Source organism: Canis lupus, chromosome 17 (genome assembly GCF_003254725.2).
Source record: "Canis lupus dingo isolate Sandy chromosome 17, ASM325472v2, whole genome shotgun sequence".
NCBI classification, from domain to species: Eukaryota; Metazoa; Chordata; class Mammalia; order Carnivora; family Canidae; genus Canis; species Canis lupus.
Window position 1 is genome coordinate 60,778,292 of NC_064259.1, and position 21,741 is coordinate 60,800,032.

A 21,741-nucleotide genomic window follows, 5' to 3' on the forward strand; every position below is an offset into this window, starting at 1 on the left:
AAAATAAAACTTTATGGGATGCCTGCATGATTCAGTGGTTGAGCCTTCAGCTCAGGGTGTGATCCTGGATCCTGGGATTGAGTTCTGCATTAGGCTACCTGGGAGCCTGCTTCTCCCTCTGCCTATGTCTCTGCCTCTCTCTCTCTCTGTGTCTCTCATGAATAAATAAATAAAATATTTAAAATAATAAATAAATAAATAATAATAAATAAATACATTTAAGAAATAAAGCTTTAATCACCCCCTCCATACGCACACACCAGGCTAAACCCTTTAAAGGCTTCCTCTTGCCTTCAAGACAAAGTTTAAGCTCCATCAGTAGGGTTTAGGAAAACTTCTGAGGTCTGCTCCAGCCCTGCCCACTTCTCCTTCCTTAAACTCTTATGCTACTCAAAACTTTGTTCTTCTCCAAAGTCACTTGACCTTTTAGTCCTCAGTTCCTTCACTCTTAACTGTTCCCTCTGCTTAAACAGTCCTCCCCTCCCTTCCCTGCCTGGTAAACAGCACCCAACTTTTGAGACTGGAAGCATTGCTTCCTCTAGATAATCTTCCTGCAATCTCTTTCATAGAGTGAAATTGAGCCCTCCTTCCTTTGTGTCTGCACTGCCCACCTAGTGGGAGCCAGGGTGGGGTGGCAGAGGAGCTGAAGGGGCCCTGTGCTACTGGCCTGCAATGGTGTGTTGCAGGACCAGGGGCCCTGTCCTCCCTCACTGTGTGCTTGGCACCTCCCCCAGGGCCTGGTGTCTGTGGGTGCTCAGGAAATCTCCTGGTGCTGAATGGGAAAGTGGGGGTGTGGGAGGTGTTGGCAGGATTCTAATTTCCCACCGCAGAAGGCTCTGAGCCTAAGAATGAGGCCACGAGTCTATATTTATTCAGAGAAAAGCACCTTCTTTATGTCACCAGTCAGTTCTTGGGGACCCCTCCCTGCTCTGTAGTGGGTCCCAAGCAGGCACAGCAGACAGCAGGAAGGCAGAGTGACTGTTACTGGGGTGATTCCTCTTCTAGCTGCAGCTGAAGGAAGATACCTGTGGGAGAAAGGCAAACTGAATGGCAGGACCCAGATGAGGTGCTCTGAGCATCTGCATCCTGTTACCTAGGATCCTGTCTTTGCGGTACAGGTTGTGCCACTCACACGTAGGAAAAAATCCTAGCCAGGTTCTCCCTTGCTTTATCGGAGTCTATAGCAGATGCCCAATCCCACTCTGAAAAGCTGGATCCCAGCTTGGGACTGCACCCTCAGCATTCTTCCTTCCATTTGTCCTGAGGGTGATGGTGGGACAGAGGACACAGTCTGGGGCTGAGGCTGAGAACCTCTGTACCTGAGCACTTGGCATAGACCGTCTGCTGGTCCCTGCTCTGGGCGATGCAGGACATGTAAAGCTTCTGGTCCTCGATCTTTTCCACATGGACGTTCAGTACAGCCAGAGAGCCCACTGGGATCAAGCTGGAAAGAGCAGGTGGATCAGCCCATCCCTCACCCGAGCCCCTGGCTGCTGTCCCTTCCGCACTCCATCCCCCCGTCCTCCTCTTCAGACTTACTTCTTGAACCTGATGTTGAGGCTCACCGTGAACAGCCCCTCTCCGGCCAGGTAAGCAGTTTTAGAAAAAGTCTCGTCCATCATGGTAGCCAGGGAGCCTCCATGTGCAAACCTGGGGTGAGGCAGGAGCGAGGCCAGGGCTGCAAGCCTCTCTGCCGCACCACCCCCTCCCCACCCCGACCCGGCCTCTACCTCTCTGTGGGCCCGGAAAGGAAGCAGAGCAGGATCTCAGCTGATCAAACTGCTCAAGGTCGCTCTACCTTTTCTCCCATGTCGCTTCAGCAGTGTTAGCAACCCCTGACACAATTATTTTGTTTCACCAGGAAAATGTGTTTTCTTTTTTTCTGATAAAGGTAATAGAAAAACATTTTTCTGATTCATCACCTAACTGCTGGCAGCAGTTGCCATCATTTGGACAAGTGTCCTCAACAGGGATGGATAAGCCCGTGTCCTCTTTGGCTTGGGCTCCGAGGCACGGCTTCGGCCAGCTCCCACCTCCCCAGCACTATAGCCAGTCTGGGGCCGAGCTGGCATTTCCAGGCAGGTAAATGTGAAGCTAACTCATGCCCTCTACTGTGCCAACAGGACAGCCTCCTGAGCAGCACCGCCTGCAGAAAGCCAAGTGCCCCTTCAGCAGGATGCTGCAAACACCTGCTTTACTTAAAGTGAGTCAAATTCTCATCTTCACTTGTGTAAACTGACCTTCATGCGAAAGCCGCTCCACTGTTGGTTAAGTTGGGGAAAATAGAAGGGCGCCCATGCCCAGAATGCAGATTCAAGGTTCTGATCTTCAAAAGCACTATTCTCCATGCACCAAGCCAGCTGCCCACCCTGCTAGGGTGGCTTACCCTCCTGTTCCCACCACTGGGAGGAGAAACAGCCGGGGGCCATGGAACCACACCCACTGGGTTCCACCCGGCTGCTCCACCTCTCACTCCCTGTTTGATCTTGAGCAAGTTGCTAAGGTGTTGAGCCGCTGAGTCGCTAAACTTCTCTGAGCTTAAGTTTTTCTACTATAAAGCGTGAATAAAATCTTATCCTATTTCATCAGATTATAGGAGGTAATGTTTACAAAACCCCTGTACACCTCCACATTGCTTGAAAGAGGGGTGTCAGAGAACCCCAAACCTGCTCTTCCCTGGTTATCCTCATTGGCCAGATAGGAGTCCATAGGCAAGCGTGTGGATTCTGTAGGATAGCTCTTGGCCAGCCAGCAACCTCTCCCTTCTCATTGCCTAGGGACTGGGCGGTTACTTGTGACAAGACAGAAAAGATAAATTGGTCTCTGCCCCACATTCAGCACAGGGCTGTTGAAACCCTCATAATTTCCTGGGTGATGGGAGGGTCTTGTTCTACTGAGGTGACTCTGGGTGGGCTCCTAGTTGGTTGCTGGATGGGCTTGTCCCTAGAAAGACCAAACCATGATTAGAAGCCTCTAGGGAAGGGAGAAGGGCTGGAAATGGAGTATATGACGGGTCATGCCTGCGTGAGGAAGCCTCCATACAATCCCAGTGGTATAGGGTTCAGAGAGCTTCCAGGCTGGTGAACGCAGGCTCAGTGGGAGGGTGATACACTCTAACTCCACAGGGACAGAGCTCTTGGGTGTGCTGGGGACACTCCCAGACCTCGCCTTATGGATGTTGTCATCTGGCCTCTTCTGTGTACTTTATCTTTAATTAAAAAAAAAAATGTTTCCTTGAGTTCTATAAGCCTCTTTAGCAAAGTAATTGAACATGAGGAAGGGGCTGCAGGGACCTCTGATTTGTAACTGTAGGAGCCAAGGCAAGTTGCCCCAAGATGGGCCACTTTGGCATAAATATTCTTTTGAGCTGAAGGCAATCAAGACCCTGTGGGCTCAAGAGAAACTTTTGCCCCTCCTTTAACTATGCAGAAGAATTGAAATTGGGGGTCTTTCCCAGAACAGAGTTTATTAGCAGAGCTACATTTGGCCTGGGTGAACCATCAGTATGGCGGGGCAAGCATCTAATGAACAAGCATCTGCTGTTATTGCCCTGTGAAGGGTGCTCCTTCCCCCTGAAGTCCCAGACCCCTGCACTCTGCTCCTTAGCTCAGGCTGACATATATCCTTCATTTTGCCTGTCTTTGGAATTTCCGTATCTGTGTGGATTTCCTGTATGTACACTATTAAATTTGATTTTCTCCTGTTAATCTGTTTCATGTCAATTTGATTCCTAGTCCAGCTGGAAGGACTTTTGAAGGGGCCAAGAAATTCTTGCTTCCCGACATGGCCAAATCAGACAAAAGTTGTGGGAAACCGAGGACCCGCTATTTGTTATTGGCATCTGCAGTAGCAGGCGGCAGCCTTGTGGACTGAGCCCTTACCCTGTGGGATTTGATCCTGTCTGCGGCCAGATGGTGTCAGAATGGAGTTAAACTGTAGGACACACAGAATTGCCTGGTGTGTGTCCACCCATTTGGTGATGAGAACTATCAGAAGTAAAGTGTCCCATGTGAGTAGTAAAGGAGACACATAGTAGAAAAAGATATAGTAGGGGAGAACTGTTTTTTCCCTACACAGTAGATAGACTGTGTATTTTTTTTATTTCTATTTTTATTTCTATTTTTTATTTCTATTTTTTATTTCTATTCAGCGTTAATCTCTTCTCTGAACCCCTCAACCCACTGGCTTCAATGTTGGATGGTCCTCCTCTGCCTCTCCTGCCCCACCTCCATGAGCCCCTAAATAAAAATCAGCTACACTTCGCCCCCACCCCTGCCTTCTGGGGTTTGCCTCTTCGGAGGGGAGGGGATCCCTGAGCTGCGTAGGGCTCTGACTAGTCCCCTAGGGTCTTCATGCATCACTGGGAAAATCAGTGTCCTCACAGAGGACGCCTTTGGGATGGACAGGGTGATCAAGGGCTGTGGTCTGAATCCACTGCCTGTGGCAGTGCTGACATCTCTTAATATCTCTGAATTTCACTGCAGCTGGGTCCCTCCCAGGCCTTGGGACCTTCAAGCAGCTGCCTACACTTCTTTCTCCTTTGTAGGAACTCCAGCAACACCAACAGCCTCCAGTGACCGCCTAAAGAAGGAATAGGGATGGAGGAGAAGGCAGAGAGCCATGGACTTGGTGGCCCAGTGGCCCTGGGCAGGAGGCTCAAGGCCAGCTTGATTTCCCTTGTGCAGTTTGTACAGTGTGAGTTCCTTCCTGGGCCTCTCCCAGGTTTGAAGGCAGCAGAGCATAATGGAGAGATCAATGGCCTTGGAGTCCCAGATCCTGGATTAGAGACCAGATCTGACTTGGTTGCCTATGCTATGGGGCTACCTTACCTCTATGAACCTCAGTTTGCCCATGGGTGAAACATGAAGTGTTGATAGCTATATTGTGCCAGTCGATTTGTGAGTACATTCACATAGACCCAGAATATTGTATCTTTCAGTCATTCTGGCAGGTGAATATCATTGCCCCAGGATTCAGGTAGGAAAGCTAAAGTTCAGAGGTTAAGCTGCTTGTTTAGGGTTCCAGGGCCAGTGAGGCAGTACAGGACTGAAAGCCTGGCTCCAGATCTTGTCCTCTTCCAAGCTTACAACATTTTCTCAAAGTGGCCTCTAAGACCACCTCTCATTGGAAAAGTTTCAGACCCCCGTAAGGAGGCTCTCATCTGCACAATGGGGACTGGACAGGATTGAGAAGGCCCTTCCAGGCCTGGTGTCGAGACAGAAGCCCAGTGCCTACCGCCCCTACTCAGCTACTTCAGGAGAGGTACAGACTCCAGGGCCTGGTGTGTGGCCAATCCATTAGCTGAGCCAAGCCCAGGAAGTGGCCAAGGACAACCACCCAGGCCCTGCTGGTAGCTTACCCGGGGGCCCCCTCCAGGTAGGGGCCAGGTTGGAAAAGACAGATGGACTTCTTCTCGGATGGGTGGAAAAAAATGACATACTCGTAGCCTTGTCCTTCCACTTGGATGCACCTGGTGAAGATGCGCCAGTCACTTTTGTCTGTGGAGAGATGGGCAGTGGTGCAGCTGGAGAAGGGAGTGTGAGTGCATGGGGCCCCGTGGGAGGCAGGGCCTGTCATTCAGCATCATGGGCAGAGCCTGGCATGGGATCCAGGAGAGAAGTAGAGGACACCCAGGTTTGGCCCTGGGTCCTCAGGGAGCGTTCAGTCTGAGAGTAGAGACATAGTCCTATCCTTAAGGAGCCCTTGGTCTGAAGGGAGAGACAGGAAGTTCTCTGGCTGAGGGGTAGAGATAGGATCATGGCCAGATGGAGACTATAACAGACTTTAAACATTATATAACACATAATGCACATATAATTCAAAATAACAGCAGTACTAAACAAGTAAAATAGGGGAGCCTGGCTGGCTCAGTCAGTGGAGCGTGTGACTCTTGGTCTCAGGGTCATGAGTTTGAGTCCCACGTTGGGTGCAGAGATGACTTAAAAATAAAATCTTCCGGGATCCCTGGGTGGCTCAGCGATTTGACGCCTGCCTTTGGCCCAGGGCGCGATCCTGGAGACCCGGGATCGAATCCCACGTCGGGCTCCCGGTGCATGGAGCCTGCTTCTCCCTCTGCCTGTGTCTCTGCCTCTCTCTCTCTCTGTGTGACTATCATAAATAAATAAAAAATAAAATAAAATAAAATAAAATAAAATAAAATAAAATCTTCCTGGGTGGCTCAGTTGGTTAAGCATCTGCCTTCAGCTCGGGTTATTGTCCTGGTCCTGGAATTGAGCCCTGCGTTGGGCTCCCTGCTCAGTGGGGAGCCTGTCTCGCTCTCCCTCTGCTTGTGTCAAATAAATAAATAAAATCTTAAGAAAAACAGACTAAACAGTAAAATAAGTGCAGAAAAGTCCACCAAAGTTCTGATTTTCCCCCAAAGACAACTACTACAGCAACTATATCCTTTTTTGATGGATACCAAATTCTTTGGGAAAAAAATTATTTTGATGACCCTGCTGTTTGTGGCATATACCCAAAGGTCATCTGCCTCCTGTACCACCCATTCATTAGTGGGGGGAAAACCTCATAGATGAATGAGAGAGACAAGAAAACAGGGACACACACACACACATACACACACACAAAGAAAGATGATGGTGGAAAGTTCTATCTATCTGATCTGGTGGGTGTTTGGGGAGACTAGCTATGGGCCCCGTAGAGCAGGGACGGGTGTGCCGAGGACTGCGGTGGGGGAGGGGTCCCAGGGCCTCTACTGGGTGGAGAGGAGGACTACTTAGGACTGGGCTTGACAGAAGAGGAAGAGCAGCAGGGAGAAGGCAGAGGGCAGGAGGCTGACAGGCTGCGGTCAGGGCACTGCTGTGGGCTGGGAGCAAAGGCGGCCACTAGGTTGTGTCCTCTTGGACAGGAGGAGGGGAGCTGGAGGTCAGAGGGGCTAGCTAGTCTGCTCTTCTCGTCTACCTGCCTGGGACTGCAGCGTCTGAGCTGGGTCAGACACAGCAAGAACTTCCAGCCGGGAACCCGAAGGGCGCTTGCGGAGCTCCTTCCTGAGGGTCCCGAGCACAGGGAGAGGCGCCGGCTGAACCCACCCCGTAGGCTGGGGAGCAGGTGTGCTCAGAGGCCCCCCGGGCTGGGCCTTACCAGAGGCAACTGCTAACCCAGATGGGAGCTTGAGCCCCTGGATGTGGTCCCTGTTGGACTTGAAGGAGGGCAGTTTGATCCAGCCATCAGTCTTGGTCTTCTCTAGAAATTCCTGGTATAGGTCCAGCATGTCTGGACACCAGCTGGCATTGGGAAGGGCATAGTCCTTCAAATCTGTCTTCTCTGGACAGAATCTTGAGACCTGGACAGGAAAAATTAGAGAGACTGAACAGCTTCCTGGGGGCTGGCATCTGCTGCTTGGGCAGCGGGACCCCCAGGTGCTCTGCTCCTGGGGTTCTGGCTCCTCAAGCCCTCCACCAGTGTTGACTGATGGGAAGCGGCCCATCTTCCCTGCACAGGGTCTGGGGACACCTGTGGGTGACTGGCAAGGGGACGCTAAAGTGCAAAGGAAGGAAAAAAGGGAACCAGGACTGACAAGTAGAGGCATACTGCTCTGTGGTGTGTCTTAACAACTGTCCTCTTTGGGACACCTGGGCAGCTCAGTGGTTGAGCGTCTGCCTTTAGCTCACATCATGATCCTGCCTCTCTCTCTCTGGGCCTCTCATGAATAAATAAATAAAATCTTAAAAAACAAAACTGAAAACAACTGTTCTGTTTAAAAACTTGTGAGCTGTTCTTTGAGGCTGTGAACTGCTAATCTAAGCCCCACTGTACAGATGGGGAAACTGAGGTTGCCAAGCTTGTGAGTATGAGAGCTGATGGTCAGGCACTTGAGCCTTCTGAAACACTGGCTTCCCTTGGGAATGCAACCGGTTGTTGAGAACCATTGTTGCACCCCTCACCTCAGGGCCTGTGCCAGCTCTGCCTACAGCTTGGGGCTGCCTGGGCACGGTGCTCCCTTGAAACATGTTTTGGGCGCCCACAGACGTGTGATACTATCTGTGGAACACAGTAAGCCCTCTGTGGCATCAAACATTCACGGACCCATCACAACTGTGGGAGTGGGTTGGTTGCTTGCCAGACTACACACAGTGTCCTCCGTCTGGAAATGCCCCAACTCAGGGGCATGGTCTGAGTTCCACAGGAGGAAGGTGACCCATTGTTGGTGGCCACACATGACTCAGACCAGGAAGAGAGTGTCCTCATGCTCTTAGTTTTGGATCTGGGCTCCTTGGTTTCTCTTTTTCTTTTTCTTTCTTTCTTTCTTTCTTTCTTTCTTCTTTCTTCTTTCTTTCTTCTTTCTTTCTTCTTTCTTCTTTCTTTCTTTCTTCTTTCTTTCTTTCTTTCTTTCTTTCTCTCTGATTTTTTATTTATTTATCCATGAGAGACACAGAGACATACGCAGAGGGAGAAGCAGGCTCCCTGTGGAGAGCCCGATGCAGGACTTGATCCCAGGATCCTGGGATCACAGACGCCCAACCACTGAGCTACCCAGGCATCACTCTTTTCTTTTCTCTTCTTCCTTCCTTCCTTTCTTTCTTTCTTTCTTTCTTTCTTTCTTTCTTTCTTTCTTTCTTTTTTTCTTTCTTTCTTTCTTTCTTCCTTTCTTTCTTTCTTTCTTTCTTTCTTTCTTTCCTTCCTTCCTTCCTTCCTTCCTTCCTTCCTTCCTTCCTTCCTTCCTTCCTTCCTTCCTTCCTTCCTTCCTTCTTTCCTCTCTACCCCCAACATGGGGTTTGAACTCACGACCCTGAAATCAAGAGTCACATGCTCTACCAGCTAAGCCAGCAAAGAGCTACTTGATCTGGGCTACTTGGTGTCTCAAGAGCACCTTCCCTTTGGCAAATCAAATAGCCCCCCCAACACACTGCCCACTTGCACCAGCCATCATCTGGGAAGAGAAATTTTGGGGTGCTCCTTATGCCCTAGGCCCCCAAGAGAAGGGCTGCCTCCCTAGCTGAGCTGGGAATTTACTCACCAGAGAGTCCGTGGAGGATCCGAATGCTGAGGTGAGGTTGAGTCTGGGCAGGACCTGGGGACCACCAAAAAGGGCTCTGTGCTGGCCAAGCCTTACTGCCGCCTGGAAACCTCTCCTTATCATGGCTGAGTTAGGTTAGGGCTGGCAGGACTGCTGGCAGACTCTTGAGAAAGTAGCAAAGTTGGGTGCTTTCTGGATGGACTTTGGTGCTGCTGGTACAGATACTGCTCGCACAAGCCTCTCTCCCTTTCTGTCACAAAGCTTTCAGCAGCAAGTGGCCTCTGCAAATGATTAGGCAAGGCTGGGCTGGTTTGACACAATACCCACAGATGCTTGGGGCGTTTAGCTGATCCCAAGCCCCACCCAGCACTTGGGGAGGAGCAGATGCTGCTTGGGCATGAATGCTCAACAGAACTGGCCTGAGTCCAGAAAAGAAATATTTGTTAAAAAAAAAAAAGCACATAAAGAAATAGCACATGGTACACAGAGCCTTAGAGAGCTTCCCTGGAGTGTTTGGGGGGCAATCCAAGAAAGTTCCCAGAAAGGTAAAGAAGGTCTGTCTCTTGATTGGAGAGGGTTGGTGGAGAATCTGTGTGTGTCAGAGGAGCCCTTGTGGTGTGTGCTCCGCAACAAGACCACATCAGCTCTGGTATCATCGTGGCACTCAGGAAGCCGACTCATGGCCCTTAGCCACCCCTTCCCCTATCCCAGGCAAGGGGTGGCACAGAGAAGCCTCTATCTGCTGGTCCCTGGAGGGGAAACCGGTGGGAAGGTCTTAAAGGCAGAGACAGGACATCATTTGGGAGCAGGCAGCTTAGCACAGGTGCTCTCATGCTTTGGGAACCCCAAGGGAGGGGATGAGAGCTGGGGGTGAGGTGGGGAGCTGGGCAGTGGAGGCCTTGTCACTGGCAAGCCCGAAGAGGGACAGCTTTCACTGGAAAGTAGGGAGGAGTGTTCAGCCAGTGTCTGCAAGGTTGTGAGCTTTTTTTCATGGTGATATTTCTTCTATTGAATTAAAATGGCCAGTTTTCAGTTAAAACTCCTAGCTTTTAATTTACTGGAGAAAAGCACGTTCTAAAGATGGAATTATAATGATAATGATGATGATGGTGGTGGTGGTAGTGATTTTTGGCAGTTTCTGAAAAATCAAACTGATTTGATAGGGAAGTTTATAGGTTTTGTACCACTTTCTGTATTTGGCTGCCCCAGAAGACTAGAATATAAGTATTTCCCTCATGTCCTGTGAAGATTAGAATGAAATTTCTTCAAGGACAAGGAGACCAGGTTTTTTATTGGTTTAGTCTCTGGGTCTAGCCAAAAATATTTGAATTAGTTACTAGCATTTTTTAAAAAAGGGAGTTTTGCACAAAGCAGGTCAAGGGTCTCCAGATAAGTAGAAAGATCTGGCAACAGTGTGCTTTCATTCCTGTGCGGCAGCAGCAGCCGGCTGGAGCCATGCATCATGTCCTCTGGCTTTCCCGAGGCCTCGGCCGGTACCTGGCAGCCATGCAGCCCCTGGCAGTCTCTATATGTGATACTTGTTTGAAAAGATGGAACTTGAGTAGGAGATAAAAGAGGAATTCCTGTAGAGGAATCTGAGGAAATGGGAGCAGGGAGAAAGAGGGGCTCCACATCATCAGGAGCTCCAAGCTGGTCGTTACTGTCCTGATTCCAAGAAAAATCAGTAGCTGAACATGAGAAAGGAAGTCCTTGTTTTGTTGCCCAAGAGCCATGTGGGAGCTGGGTTATCACCCTTGTAGACTGTACTCCCCAGTGTGATCAGCATCTCTTATTGCCTGATTAGAAAATAATACTCTCTGTGTAATAATAGAAAATATATATACTCTACTCGGCCTCTGGTTTCTCAATGCAGCACCTAAATCCCTTGGAGTTTTCTGGGTGATACAAGTATCTTTTGTTCTAATGAGGCAATTCTGAATAATGAATCTCCCGAATAGCTTCAGGACAGGGACTGGTCATCAGAAAGACCAAACCAGGATTAGAAGCTTGGAACTTAGTCTTTGTTGATCTGAAACCCCTTGGGAGGTTCCCTGTGTAAGCTTCCTGTGAAAGTAGCCCATGAGAGCAGAGCAAAGAGAGATCAGAAGAAAGAGGCAGGCCATTCCAGGTTGGTAGGTGGCAGTTTTAAGGAACAAGGGGAGTTTACAAGACAGGCTAGTCTTGGGTGGAAGCAAGACAAGTGGATCCCTGCACTCGCCTGCCACATTTTAGATTTAGGGAGAGAGGGACCTTAACTGGATTCAGTCACGTATACTATGTGGGGGTTCTCAACACTTCATCATTACTTAAGGCTGTGTCCTTGGAGCAGTCTCTGGGAGTAGGAAAGGCAAGTAGGACCCACATTCCAAGGACAGGGGTGAGGGTGAGGACCTCTGATCACTGGGGGCCAACTCATGGATCAACCAGTAGTCATGTCTTCTTGATGACCTTCCTCAACTAGTCCCACCTTCCATTCTTCAAGATAAGGACAGGGACTGGAGATTGAGTTAATGATCCATCATGTCTATGTAATGAAGCCTCTATAAAAATACCAAAAAATACAGGGTTTGGAGAGCTTCTAGGTTAGAACATTCCAACTCCATGGGAATAGCAGTTCCTTTGCTCAAGACCTTCCCAGATCACATGTATCTCTTCATCTGCCTGTCATCTGTATCCTTTATCACATGCTTCAGTGTATAATAAACTAGTAAATATAAGAGTTTCCTGGAGTTCTGTGAACAGTTCCAGCCAATGATCGAACCTAAGAAAAAGGGTATGGGAACCTCTGATCTGTAGCCAGGTCAGACAGACATTGTAAGTAGCCCAGAGACCCAGCACTTGCCATTGACATCTGAAATGGGGGGCAGGGTTGTGAGACTTAGCCATTAACTGTGGGGTCCAGTTAGTGTCAGAATTGAATTGTAGGGGTACCTGAGTGGCTCACTTGGTTGAACGTCTGACTCTTGTTTTTGGCTCAGGTCATGATCTCAGAGTCATGAGATTGAGCCCTGCATTGGGCTCCGTGCTCAGCATGGAGTCTGCTTGGGATTCTTTCCCTCTTCCTCTCCTTCCCCATCTACCCTTTCCCCTGCTCTCTCTCCCTCTCCCAAATAAATAAATAAAATATTTTAAAAAAATAATTGAATTGTAGGACATCTACCTGGTGTCGCAGAGAATTGCTTGGTGTTGGGAAGCCCACACATCTGGTGTCAGAAGTACTGTGTAATTGTAAAGGAGAAACACAGGAAAATTTTCCTATGGACATTTTCCCACTTTTGTTGTTTCACAATGTTTTGTTAAATCTGCTTTTAAAAATTTATATCATTATGAGTTGTTCTCAGCCTGGCCAAGTACTATAGTCACATTTCCTTTCTTGTATAATTTTAAGTTTCCTTGAGTTGATGATTACCAAGTTTCAGCAGGATGCTGTGGTCCAGGGCAGTGGAGGGAACTGAAAGGGTTACCCAGCTGATCAATCTTCATTTCCCAGCTGGGAGGGAAGAGATCCAGAAGAGAGAGAGGAAAAAAAAAAAAGAACTAAAGACCTGGTGATGGATATCTGTGATATTTTAGACAATACAATGGGGTCAAGGGTATGACAGAATGAAGCTGATTAGAAAGAAAGATCTCAGAGAACGTCTATGCTGATGACAAAACCATAGGTGTGGCCCTGCAGTCAGTGGTTGGAGTGGAATGCAGGAGATTATTCAAGGCCATCCCACACATCTTGTGGGCTCTCTATGCAATACTGAACCCCTTCTAGATGTGGGCTGGGAGGTCAGCTTGCAGGGAGGTGGAAAGGTGTTGGGCTTTGAGTGGGTTTTGTTACAACACGAACTTTGGCCCCAACCCTTCCATGTGAACTCAGGACAAACCAAGAAAACTCAGCTCAGAGAAAAGAAAGCTTCTCCTCAGACCTGGACCCTCTGGAAAAGTAATTAGAAAAAAGAGCCTGGCTGGCCCAGTTGGAAGAGCATGTTACTCTTGATCTCAGGGTCATGAGTTCAAACCCCACATTGGGTGTAGAGATTACTTAAATAAAAATAAAACTCAAAAGGGGCTCCTGAGTGGCTCAGTGGTTGAGTGTCTGCCTTTGACAAAGGTCATGATCCTGGGGTCCTGGGACCAAGTCTTGTATCAGGCTTCCCGCAGGAAGTCAGGTTCTCCCTCTGCCTGTTATCTCTGCCTCTCTCGGTGTGCCTCTCATGAATAAATAAACAAATCCTTAAAAAAATTTTTTTAATTAAGAAAAAAAACTAAAAAAAAAAAAAAGAGAGAGAAAAAAGAGGAAAGTCAGTGAAAGTTCATTAATTCAGAACTCCTGTTGTATTCTGATTTAGCCTGTTTGCCTGCTTGGTTCATTTCCTGTTTGGACCCATGGGGGAGTGTAGAGTCTGGGGTTTTCTGTCACTGTGATATGATCTGTCCTGGGAGCACATTCTGGGCCAGAGCCGACAGGTAGGTGGTCCATGGGAGAACCAGCAGTAGTATGCGAGTAAATATTTAGCAACTGCTTCTTGGGGGTTAGGAGAGCTTAGAGTTTGTCAACTTCTGTAATGGAAATAGTCCCATGGTGGCTGATTTCAAGCTACCAGTATGAAGCCACTGACCCTGACTGTGAAGCTGGGAAGAGATGCACACAATTGGCTCCTGTAAGCTGGTAGGAACTGGCTCCAGCACACCACTGATCTAGAACCTTCTCTGGCATGGTATGAAGCAATAGAGATATTCAAGGCCTGGGAGTTTCTGTGGATCAATTCCCAGTCCTAGGACGCTTTCTTCCTTCTAGCAGGTTCCCAAATACAAATTCACACCCATCTCTGCCTCTTGGGAAATTCCCTTTCACCACAAGATGATGTAGTGGCCCTTGGCCTCCCCAGCCTATCCTGGGGAGGACTCTTTGCGCTTAGAGACATTTATTGGAAATCATTAAGAGGAAACAGGAAAAGACTAGCATTTCCAGAAATCTTACAAAGTCCTTCTCAGCTTGGGGGCCCTGGAAGCACTCTCAGACCATTCTGGACACGTGGTGGAGCTCCCCACGTGGGTTGGCCGGCTCTCTGCTGTGATGGTGGGTTCCGGGCACTTTAGGGTGCTTCTGTCAGGATGGGCCCATCTGGCCCTTCTGGTTGAGGAAGGGACTCCCCTAGTGGCCTCCCTAAATGTCTTTGCTCTGTGAACTCAATTTCCTCCTGAAGACTTGGCTCTTATACTCACCCCTGCAATTTCTAGAGGGCTTCCAGACTGCCCACGCCCCTCTCGGTCTGTGACTGATCTTCAGACTGGCCAGGGCTCAGGCTGGCCCTGACCTCAAAGAGGCTTGGTTTCTTGACCTTCTGAGCCAGGAGTTGGGGACCAGGCTGAGTGATGGGAACCGAGGATGTTCAGAGGGAGCCGCCCTGGTCTTGCTCCACTCAGAAGCTGGCCACGAAGGGGCAGAGGCCCAGTTACCAGGCTTTTTCTCCAGAAAAGCCAGTACACATCCAGACTTTTATGTTTGTGAAACCTTCCAGCTTTTAAATGTGGCAGCTAATTTATAAGTACACTGCCTGAGCCAAGCCAAATGCCTCCGACTGGATCTTGTCTGGCAGGCTGCGGATCATGCTACTGCTTGTAAGCTTACTCCTTCTCTCACTACTGCTCTTCCAGGAGTCTGTTGCTCTTTGGCTCAAATCCTGTCTCTCCTACTACTCTCAGAGCAGTGCTCAGGGAGGGCTCTCCTGGAGCTCATTTTACACCCTGGCCACTCACAGTGGGCCCTTTGGAAAGGAAAGTAGCTGTCAAGCATTGAAACTGATAAATCAGTTGCCTTGGGGTATTTGCTCCATCCAGTTGGTAAGTGTTTTGATTAGTGCTGCATGTGGGACCCGGGAATGAGCAGCTTTGGGGAAAGGTGGGGACTCAGCCTCAGACAGGCCAAGGCTGGAAGGGGTGGGGGTGGGGGGAGGCTGCCTTCAGCAAACCCAGGCATGGGATGGAGCTAAAGGAAACAGTGGCTAAGTGCTGTGTCCAGTGGGGCCCTGAGGGGGTGGGCTGGTGGGTGCTGCCTGGAGAAGAATGCAGGCTGAAAGGTGAGCAGGGCTGTGTGCCCAGGGGGGCTGGGCAGCTGACAAGCAGGCAGTGTGTGTGTGGTGTGATCACTGCCCTGATGGAGCCCAAGGCAGGAAAGTGCCGGGACCGATGGGAACCTGGATGTGAGAGCCCCTACCACAGCTCAGCTGGAGGTCCTATTTGTGAACCGCCAAGAGGCAGAGAGCCCCTAAGCTCAGAGTGACAAATCCTGAATGGGTGTGTGTGGCACACACGCTCGGAGTGGCCTCCAGCTCCCAGCGAGGCCTGTACTTGAAGTCCACTCTTCTTCACACCTAGACTGTCACTTGAGAGGTGGTATCTTCAAATCAAAGGGACAGCCCACATGGTGCCACTGGCAAATCTGCTTTCCTGGCTTGGGGCACAAAGTAAGGCCACATTCCATTTCAAAAACATATCAAATGGCTAACACTGCTCTCATGATACCTGGAGCCCTTTCTTCCTGGGGATGTTGGTGAGGGGTGACACAAATGGACAGAGGACTTGGGCGACTTTACTGAGGCCTTTCTTTTCCCCCCTGTATTTTAGATATGGGTGAGGTGGAAGTTATTCTCAAGTTCTTTTTTCCAGTTCCTTTTCTCTGTCACATTTATCCTTACCTGTGGTGGTGGATTGATTTTTTCCTGAGAAAATAGGTTCTTTCAGAGGGAATAAACAGCCCCAGTGTTGTCCCCTTCATGGAGCATGTATCATCTGTATTCCTGAGGCAGCTAATTAGAGACAGTGGGCTACAACTGTGTAACATTCAACCCCCACCCGCCCTTTACACTTGCTTTACTTAGTATTATTATTATTCCAGAGGTTTCTCCCCCTGACCTTCAAATGGGCACTAATGATACACTATCAAAATCTGCTTTTTAAATTTATTTTTAAAAAGACTTTATTTATTCATTAGAGACACAGAGAGGCAGAGACACAGGCAGAGGGAGAAGCAGGCTCCATGCAGGAAGTTGGATGAGGGACTCGATCCCCAGACCAGGATCACACCCTGAGGTGAAGGCAGATGCTCAATCACTGAATTAGCCTGGTGCCCCTCAAAATCTCCTCTATTATTAAAACTTTACCAATTTCTTGATTGGAGTAGCATTCTTTATAAAATATAAGCTTTTCAAAATTCAAGTTTGAAAACTCTGGCCTTAAATCAGTGATAAAGTAAAGGTTGTTCCACCTCTGCCTTCTTCTGGATCTCTGTCCACCACACTTAATATACTTCCGTGCCTGGGTTTGCAGGAGGCTAGAAAATGCTGGTGGTGGAGTCTTGAGATCTGGAGTCAGGATGACCCTGATGCAAATCCCAGGTTTGCCTTAGCTTCCTCATCTGTAAAATGGGAACAATCAAGACTACCTACTTCATGGAGTGGCTGTGTGATTTTGGGAAGTTTACTTAATCTCACACAGGTTGCTCACAGCTAAGATAAAGCCACTGATATTATCTAAGAGGTAAAGGAGGCAAGGCAATAATGTGTTTATACAATGACTGGAAAATTGTAATTTTAAGTTATAGCTATCACTTTTTTTTGATGCTTGTACTGCCATAGGCTTGAACCACCCCAGAGAGGCCTTATGGGCCAATGTATCTTTGTTTCACTCATGAGAGGATATAGCCTCTGTAAACAGCCTCCACACACCATCTTTAACCCTGCTCCTCCCAGGGGTGATTCAAGATTCCGGCAGCTGATGAGGGTGAAAGCTTTGTATTGAAACCTATTGTACAGGGTAGGGGACAGAGTGACTATGTGACGGGCACTGGGGAGGGCACTTGATGGGATGAGCACTGGGTGTTATACTCTATGTTGGCAAATTGAATTTAAATAAAATAAATAAATAAAATCTATTGTACAGGGGCTGAGAAAGAAGATTCTTGGGGTCAGTGTAGATTGATCTGCAAGTAGAAAGCCCTCGGGTTTGGGGCCCCTTCCTCCTTTCTCCTTGTCTGCACTTGGTCAGATTGCCCTGCTGGGAAGCACAAGGCTGAGGCAGGAAAGGTCTCCTGGAGGGTGGGTGCACTGGCCACATTTTCCCAGGGGAGCTAGGTGGGCCCTCGCACGTCCAACTGTACACACACTATTCGGAGAGTTGAATGCCGGTTCCAATAGAACGTGCTCTGAGTTCAACATATGAGCTGCAAAAGTGGCCTCAGTCCGTGCAGGCCAGTGAGTCACGCCTCACCACAGCCCAGCACCGCTCGGCCCGCGCTGCTGGAGTCCCGGCAGCCAGGAGCCCCCCAGGACCGAGGGGCAGCCCCACTTCCTAACATGGCAAACATCGGGCAGGGATGCTCAGGGACCCTGTCTCTGGCTGTTGCCCTGCTATTTCTCCACCTGCCGTTCAGTTCCCTGTAGTGACTGATGTGTCGTCCCCCCGCTGCCCCGACCCTGTCTTCCTTCCACAGTCACTGTGGCCACCCAGGCACCCCCTGCTCCCATGGTGAGAGCCGCCACCGCCTTCTGGGGCTAGGGTGAGAAGAGCAAGTTCTTCCAGAGCGAAGCTCACCTCCTTGGGCTCCTGCCCGGCGGACCTGGGCTCCCACTGTGACGGCCACGCTGTGGATAGACAGTTCTTCAGCTGTGGTCACGTATGTGGCCACTTATGGGTCTGCGGATTCTGGCACCAAAGGGTGGGAGCCAACTCTTTTTTTTTTTTTTTTGGAGGGTTTACCTTGTTTTTTTCCTTTCTACCGAGGATCATAGTTCTACATTCTACATTGCTTACTGCCTGAAACAGCAATTGTTGAATATAATCTGCTCTATTTTGTATTTTGTTCTAACAGCGGGGCCCTGACTTCACCAACCCCTTCCACTTCCTTTTTTTTCCCCCTTCCCCTTCCTACTCTTGCCCATTACTTCTGCCTCTTTCTGCCCTCCTGCCTCCCACTGCACCTCACCCCACCACCTGGGTTCTTCCAGACATTATTTTTTTAAAAAGATTTTATTTATTTATTCATGAGAGACACACAGAGAGAGGCAGAGACACAGGCAGGGGGAGAAGCAGGCTCCCTGCAGGGAGCCCGGTGTGGGACTCGATCCCAGGACCCGGGATCATGACCTGAGCCGGAGGCAGGTGCACAACCACTGAGCCACCCAGGCGCCCTCCTTCCAGACATGATGAAAACACTTGGAATCTTAGAAAGATCCCACGATCCTTATGCAAATTACCTCCTTACCCTCTCACTGACTCTCTAGGCTTCACATGTCAAGCCCCTTCAGGGGTTGAAGGGGAAGAGTGTGTGAGGAGGTGAAAAGACTCTGTCTGTCCAACAAGATTCCACTAGTAGAGACAGATATGGGGGGATATGTTAGCCAGAAGTGGCTAATTTCCTTTGAAAGATGTTTTGCTGTATTAACTCACCAGGCACTTTTCTGTTAATTACGTTGAGTTTATCTCATATAAGCTACATGAGACTATACATATAGCTCCTTGACTATAGCTATGCTCATTTAATTTTTTTTTCATTTAATGTTTAAGCTCCAAATAACACATTGTTGTGTCCTGTGGGCTCAGGAGTGTGCTGATGTGGCTCCCAACCAGTGTGGGCAAACAGGAGAGGGACAGTGACAGCAAACGTGTTTTACATTCATTTATTCACTTAAGTCCCATCACAATCAAAAGATTACCTCCATTTTACAGAGGAGAAAATGGGGGTGCTCCGAGGCCACTTCACTTGCTCAAAGACACAGTCAGGGACGGTTGGGTGGTTCAGTGGTTGAGCGTCTGCCTTTGGCTCAGGCCGTGATCCTGGGGTCCTGGGATCAAGTTCTACATCGGGCTCCCAGCAGGGAGCCTGCTTCTCCCTCTGCCTGTGTCTCTGCCTCTCTCTGTCTCTCTATGACTATGAATAAATAATAAATAAAATCTTTTAAAAAATCACTAAAAAAAATCTCCTAAAAATCTTCCCCTATCATTATCTAGTTTGGGATCATCTGTGCCACTAGCATTTAATCACCTAATTTTCTATCAAGTATCTATTGATTCATTACAAATTACCTAAAATTTTAGCTAAAAATAACATTTCTCTCATATCATTTCAGAAGGTGAGGAATTTGGAATTTAACTCAGTTAAATGAGTTGTGGCCTCATTTCTCAGAAGGTTTCAGTCAACTGGATACAGCGGTGAGGTGGACAGGGGTGGGTGGAGGGAGAGAGGAGAGATATGGGGAGAGGGTAAAGGGAATGGGGGAGAGAGAGAGGAGGAGGGGGAGGGTGAGAGAGCGATAGAGAGGGGGAGAGGGAGAATTCAAGAAGTAAGCTATTTGTTAGAAGTGTCATTAAGTCCCACCCACAGTCACAGAGAGTGGAATTAAGCCGTAGTATAGTTAACACACAGTAGAATACTAGTTTCAGATGTACAATATAGTTATTCAACAATTCTTTAAAAAGTTTTTTAAAAGATTTTATTTATTCATTCATGAGGGACACAGAGAGAGAGAGAGGCAGAGACACAGGCTGAGGGAGAAGCAGGTTCCCTGCAAGGAGCCTGACATGGGACTTGATCCCAGATCCTGGGATCAGGCCCTGGGCCAAAGGCAGATGCTCAACCACTGAGCCACTCAGGTGTCCCTGATTCAACAATTGTCCCTGATTCAACAATTCATACATTATTCAGTGCTCATCATAAATGTATCTTGGGTGGGAGGATGGTTAAATGGGTGATGGATTAAGGAAAGCACTTGTAGGGGCCTCTGGGTGACTCAGTCGGTTAAGCATCTAACTCTTGACTTTAGCTCAGGTCATGATCACAGGGTTGTGAGATCAAGCCCCACATTGGGCTCTGCAATAGACATGGAGCCTGCTTAAGATTCTCTCTCCTCTCCCTCTGCCCCTTCTCCCCACTCCCCCCCCAAAAAGGACAGCACTTGTTGCAATGAGCACTGAGTGTTGTACGTAAATGTTGAATCACTAAATTCTACACCTGAAATGAATATATCACTGTACATTAACAACTTTAAATAAAGACTTAAAAAAGATAAAAACACTTATGTAAAAAAACGGGAGGGATCCCTGGGCGCAGCGGTTTGGCGCCTGCCTTTGGCCCGGGGCGCGATCCTGGAGATCCGGGATCGAGTCCCACATCGGGCTCCCGGTGCATGGAGCCTGCTTCTCCCTCTGCCTGTGTCTCTGCCTCTCTCTCTCTCTCTCTCGCTCTCTCTCTCTGTGACTATCATAAAATAAATTAAAAAAAAAACGGGAAAATACATAATACAGAATTAGTCATTTTAACCACTTTCAAGCATATTCAGTAGTATGCATCACATTCACAATGCTGTGCAATCATTGTCATTATCTATTTCCCAAATTTTTCAACACCTGGAACAGAAACTACATGATTATGCAATAAGTCCCCATTCTTGGCTCCTCCCAAGCCTCGGGTAACCTGTAGTCTAATTTCTTTTTTTTTTTAATAATAAATTTATTTTTTATTTCAATTTACCAACATACAGAATAATACCCAGTGCTCATCCCGTCAAGTGCCCCCCTCAGTGCCCGTCACCCATTCACCCCCACCCCCCGCCCACCTCCCTTTCTACCACCCCTTGTTCGTTTCCCAGAGTTAGGAGTCTCTCATGTTCTGTCTCCCTTTCTGATATTTCCCACTCATATTTTCTCCTTTCCTCTTTATTCCCTTTCACTATTTTTTATATTCCCCAAATGAATGAGACCATATAATGTTTGTCCTTCTCCAATTGACTTACTTCACTCAGCATAATACCCTCTAGTTCCAACCACGTCGAAGCAAATGGTGGGTATTTGTCGTTTCTAATGGCTGAGGAATATTCCATTGTATGTATAGACCACATCTTCTTTATCCATTCATCTTTCGAGAGACACCAAGGCTCCTTCCACAGTTTGCTATCGTGGCCATTGCTGCTATAAACATCTGGGTGCAGGCATCCCGGCGTTTCATTGCATCTGTATCTTTGGGGTAAATCCCCAGCAGTGCAATTGCTGGGTTCTTGGGCAGGTCTATTTTTAACTCTTTGAGGAACCTCCACACAGTTTTCCAGAGTGGCTGCACCAGTTCACATTCCCACCAAGAGTGCAGGAGGGTTCCCCTTTCTCCGCATCCTCTCCAACATTTGTGGTTTCCTGCCTTGTTAATTTTCCCCATTCTCACTGGTGTGAGGTGGTATCTCATTGTGGTTTTGATTTGTATTTCCCTGATGGCCAGTGATGCGGAGCATTTTCTCATGTGCTTGTTGGCCATGTCTATGTCTTCCTCTGTGAGATTTCTGTTCATGTCTTTTGCCCATTTCATGATTGGATTGTCTGTTTCTTTGCTGTTGAGTTTAATAAGTTCTTTATAGATCTTGGACACTAGCCCTTTATCTGATACGTCATTTGCAAATATCTTCTCCCATTCTGTAGGTTGTCTTTTAGTTTTGTTGACTGTATCCTTTGCTGTGCAAAAGCTTCTTATCTTGATGAAGTCCCAATAGTTCATTTTTGCTTTTGTTTCTTTTGCCTTCGTGGATGTATCTTGCAAGAAGTTACTGTGACTGAGTTCAAAAAGGGTGTTGCCTGTGTTCTCCTCTAGGATTTTGATGGAATCTTGTCTCACATTTAGATCTTTCATCCATTTTGAGTTTATCTTTGTGTCTGGTGAAAGAGAATGGTCTAGTTTCATTCTTCTGCATGTGGATGTCCAATTTTCCCAGCACCATTTATTGAAGAGACTT

The 21,741-nt window shown here is 48.2% G+C and overlaps 2 protein-coding genes across 2 annotated transcripts in view; both read right to left on the minus strand.

The window, feature by feature from the left end:
• Nucleotides 1-867: 867 nt before the first annotated feature.
• Nucleotides 868-9,258, minus strand: THEM5 (thioesterase superfamily member 5). The gene is made up of 6 exons (XM_025452964.3): nt 8,978-9,258; nt 7,102-7,303; nt 5,360-5,498; nt 1,540-1,650; nt 1,320-1,444; nt 868-1,025 (listed from the first exon to the last, which is right to left on the minus strand). The coding sequence occupies exons 1-6, from the start codon at nt 9,098-9,100 to the stop codon at nt 982-984; spliced, it is 744 nt and encodes a 247-aa protein (XP_025308749.1). The 5' UTR covers nt 9,101-9,258; the 3' UTR covers nt 868-981.
• Nucleotides 9,259-18,636: 9,378 nt separating this feature from the next.
• The window catches only part of THEM4 (thioesterase superfamily member 4), a 49,931-nt gene continuing 46,826 nt past the window's right edge, over nt 18,637-21,741 (minus strand). Inside the window, exon 7 of the mRNA XM_035700505.2 lies at nt 18,637-18,896. The gene's annotated coding sequence lies outside the window, so the exon portion shown is untranslated. The remainder of the gene's footprint in view (nt 18,897-21,741) is intronic.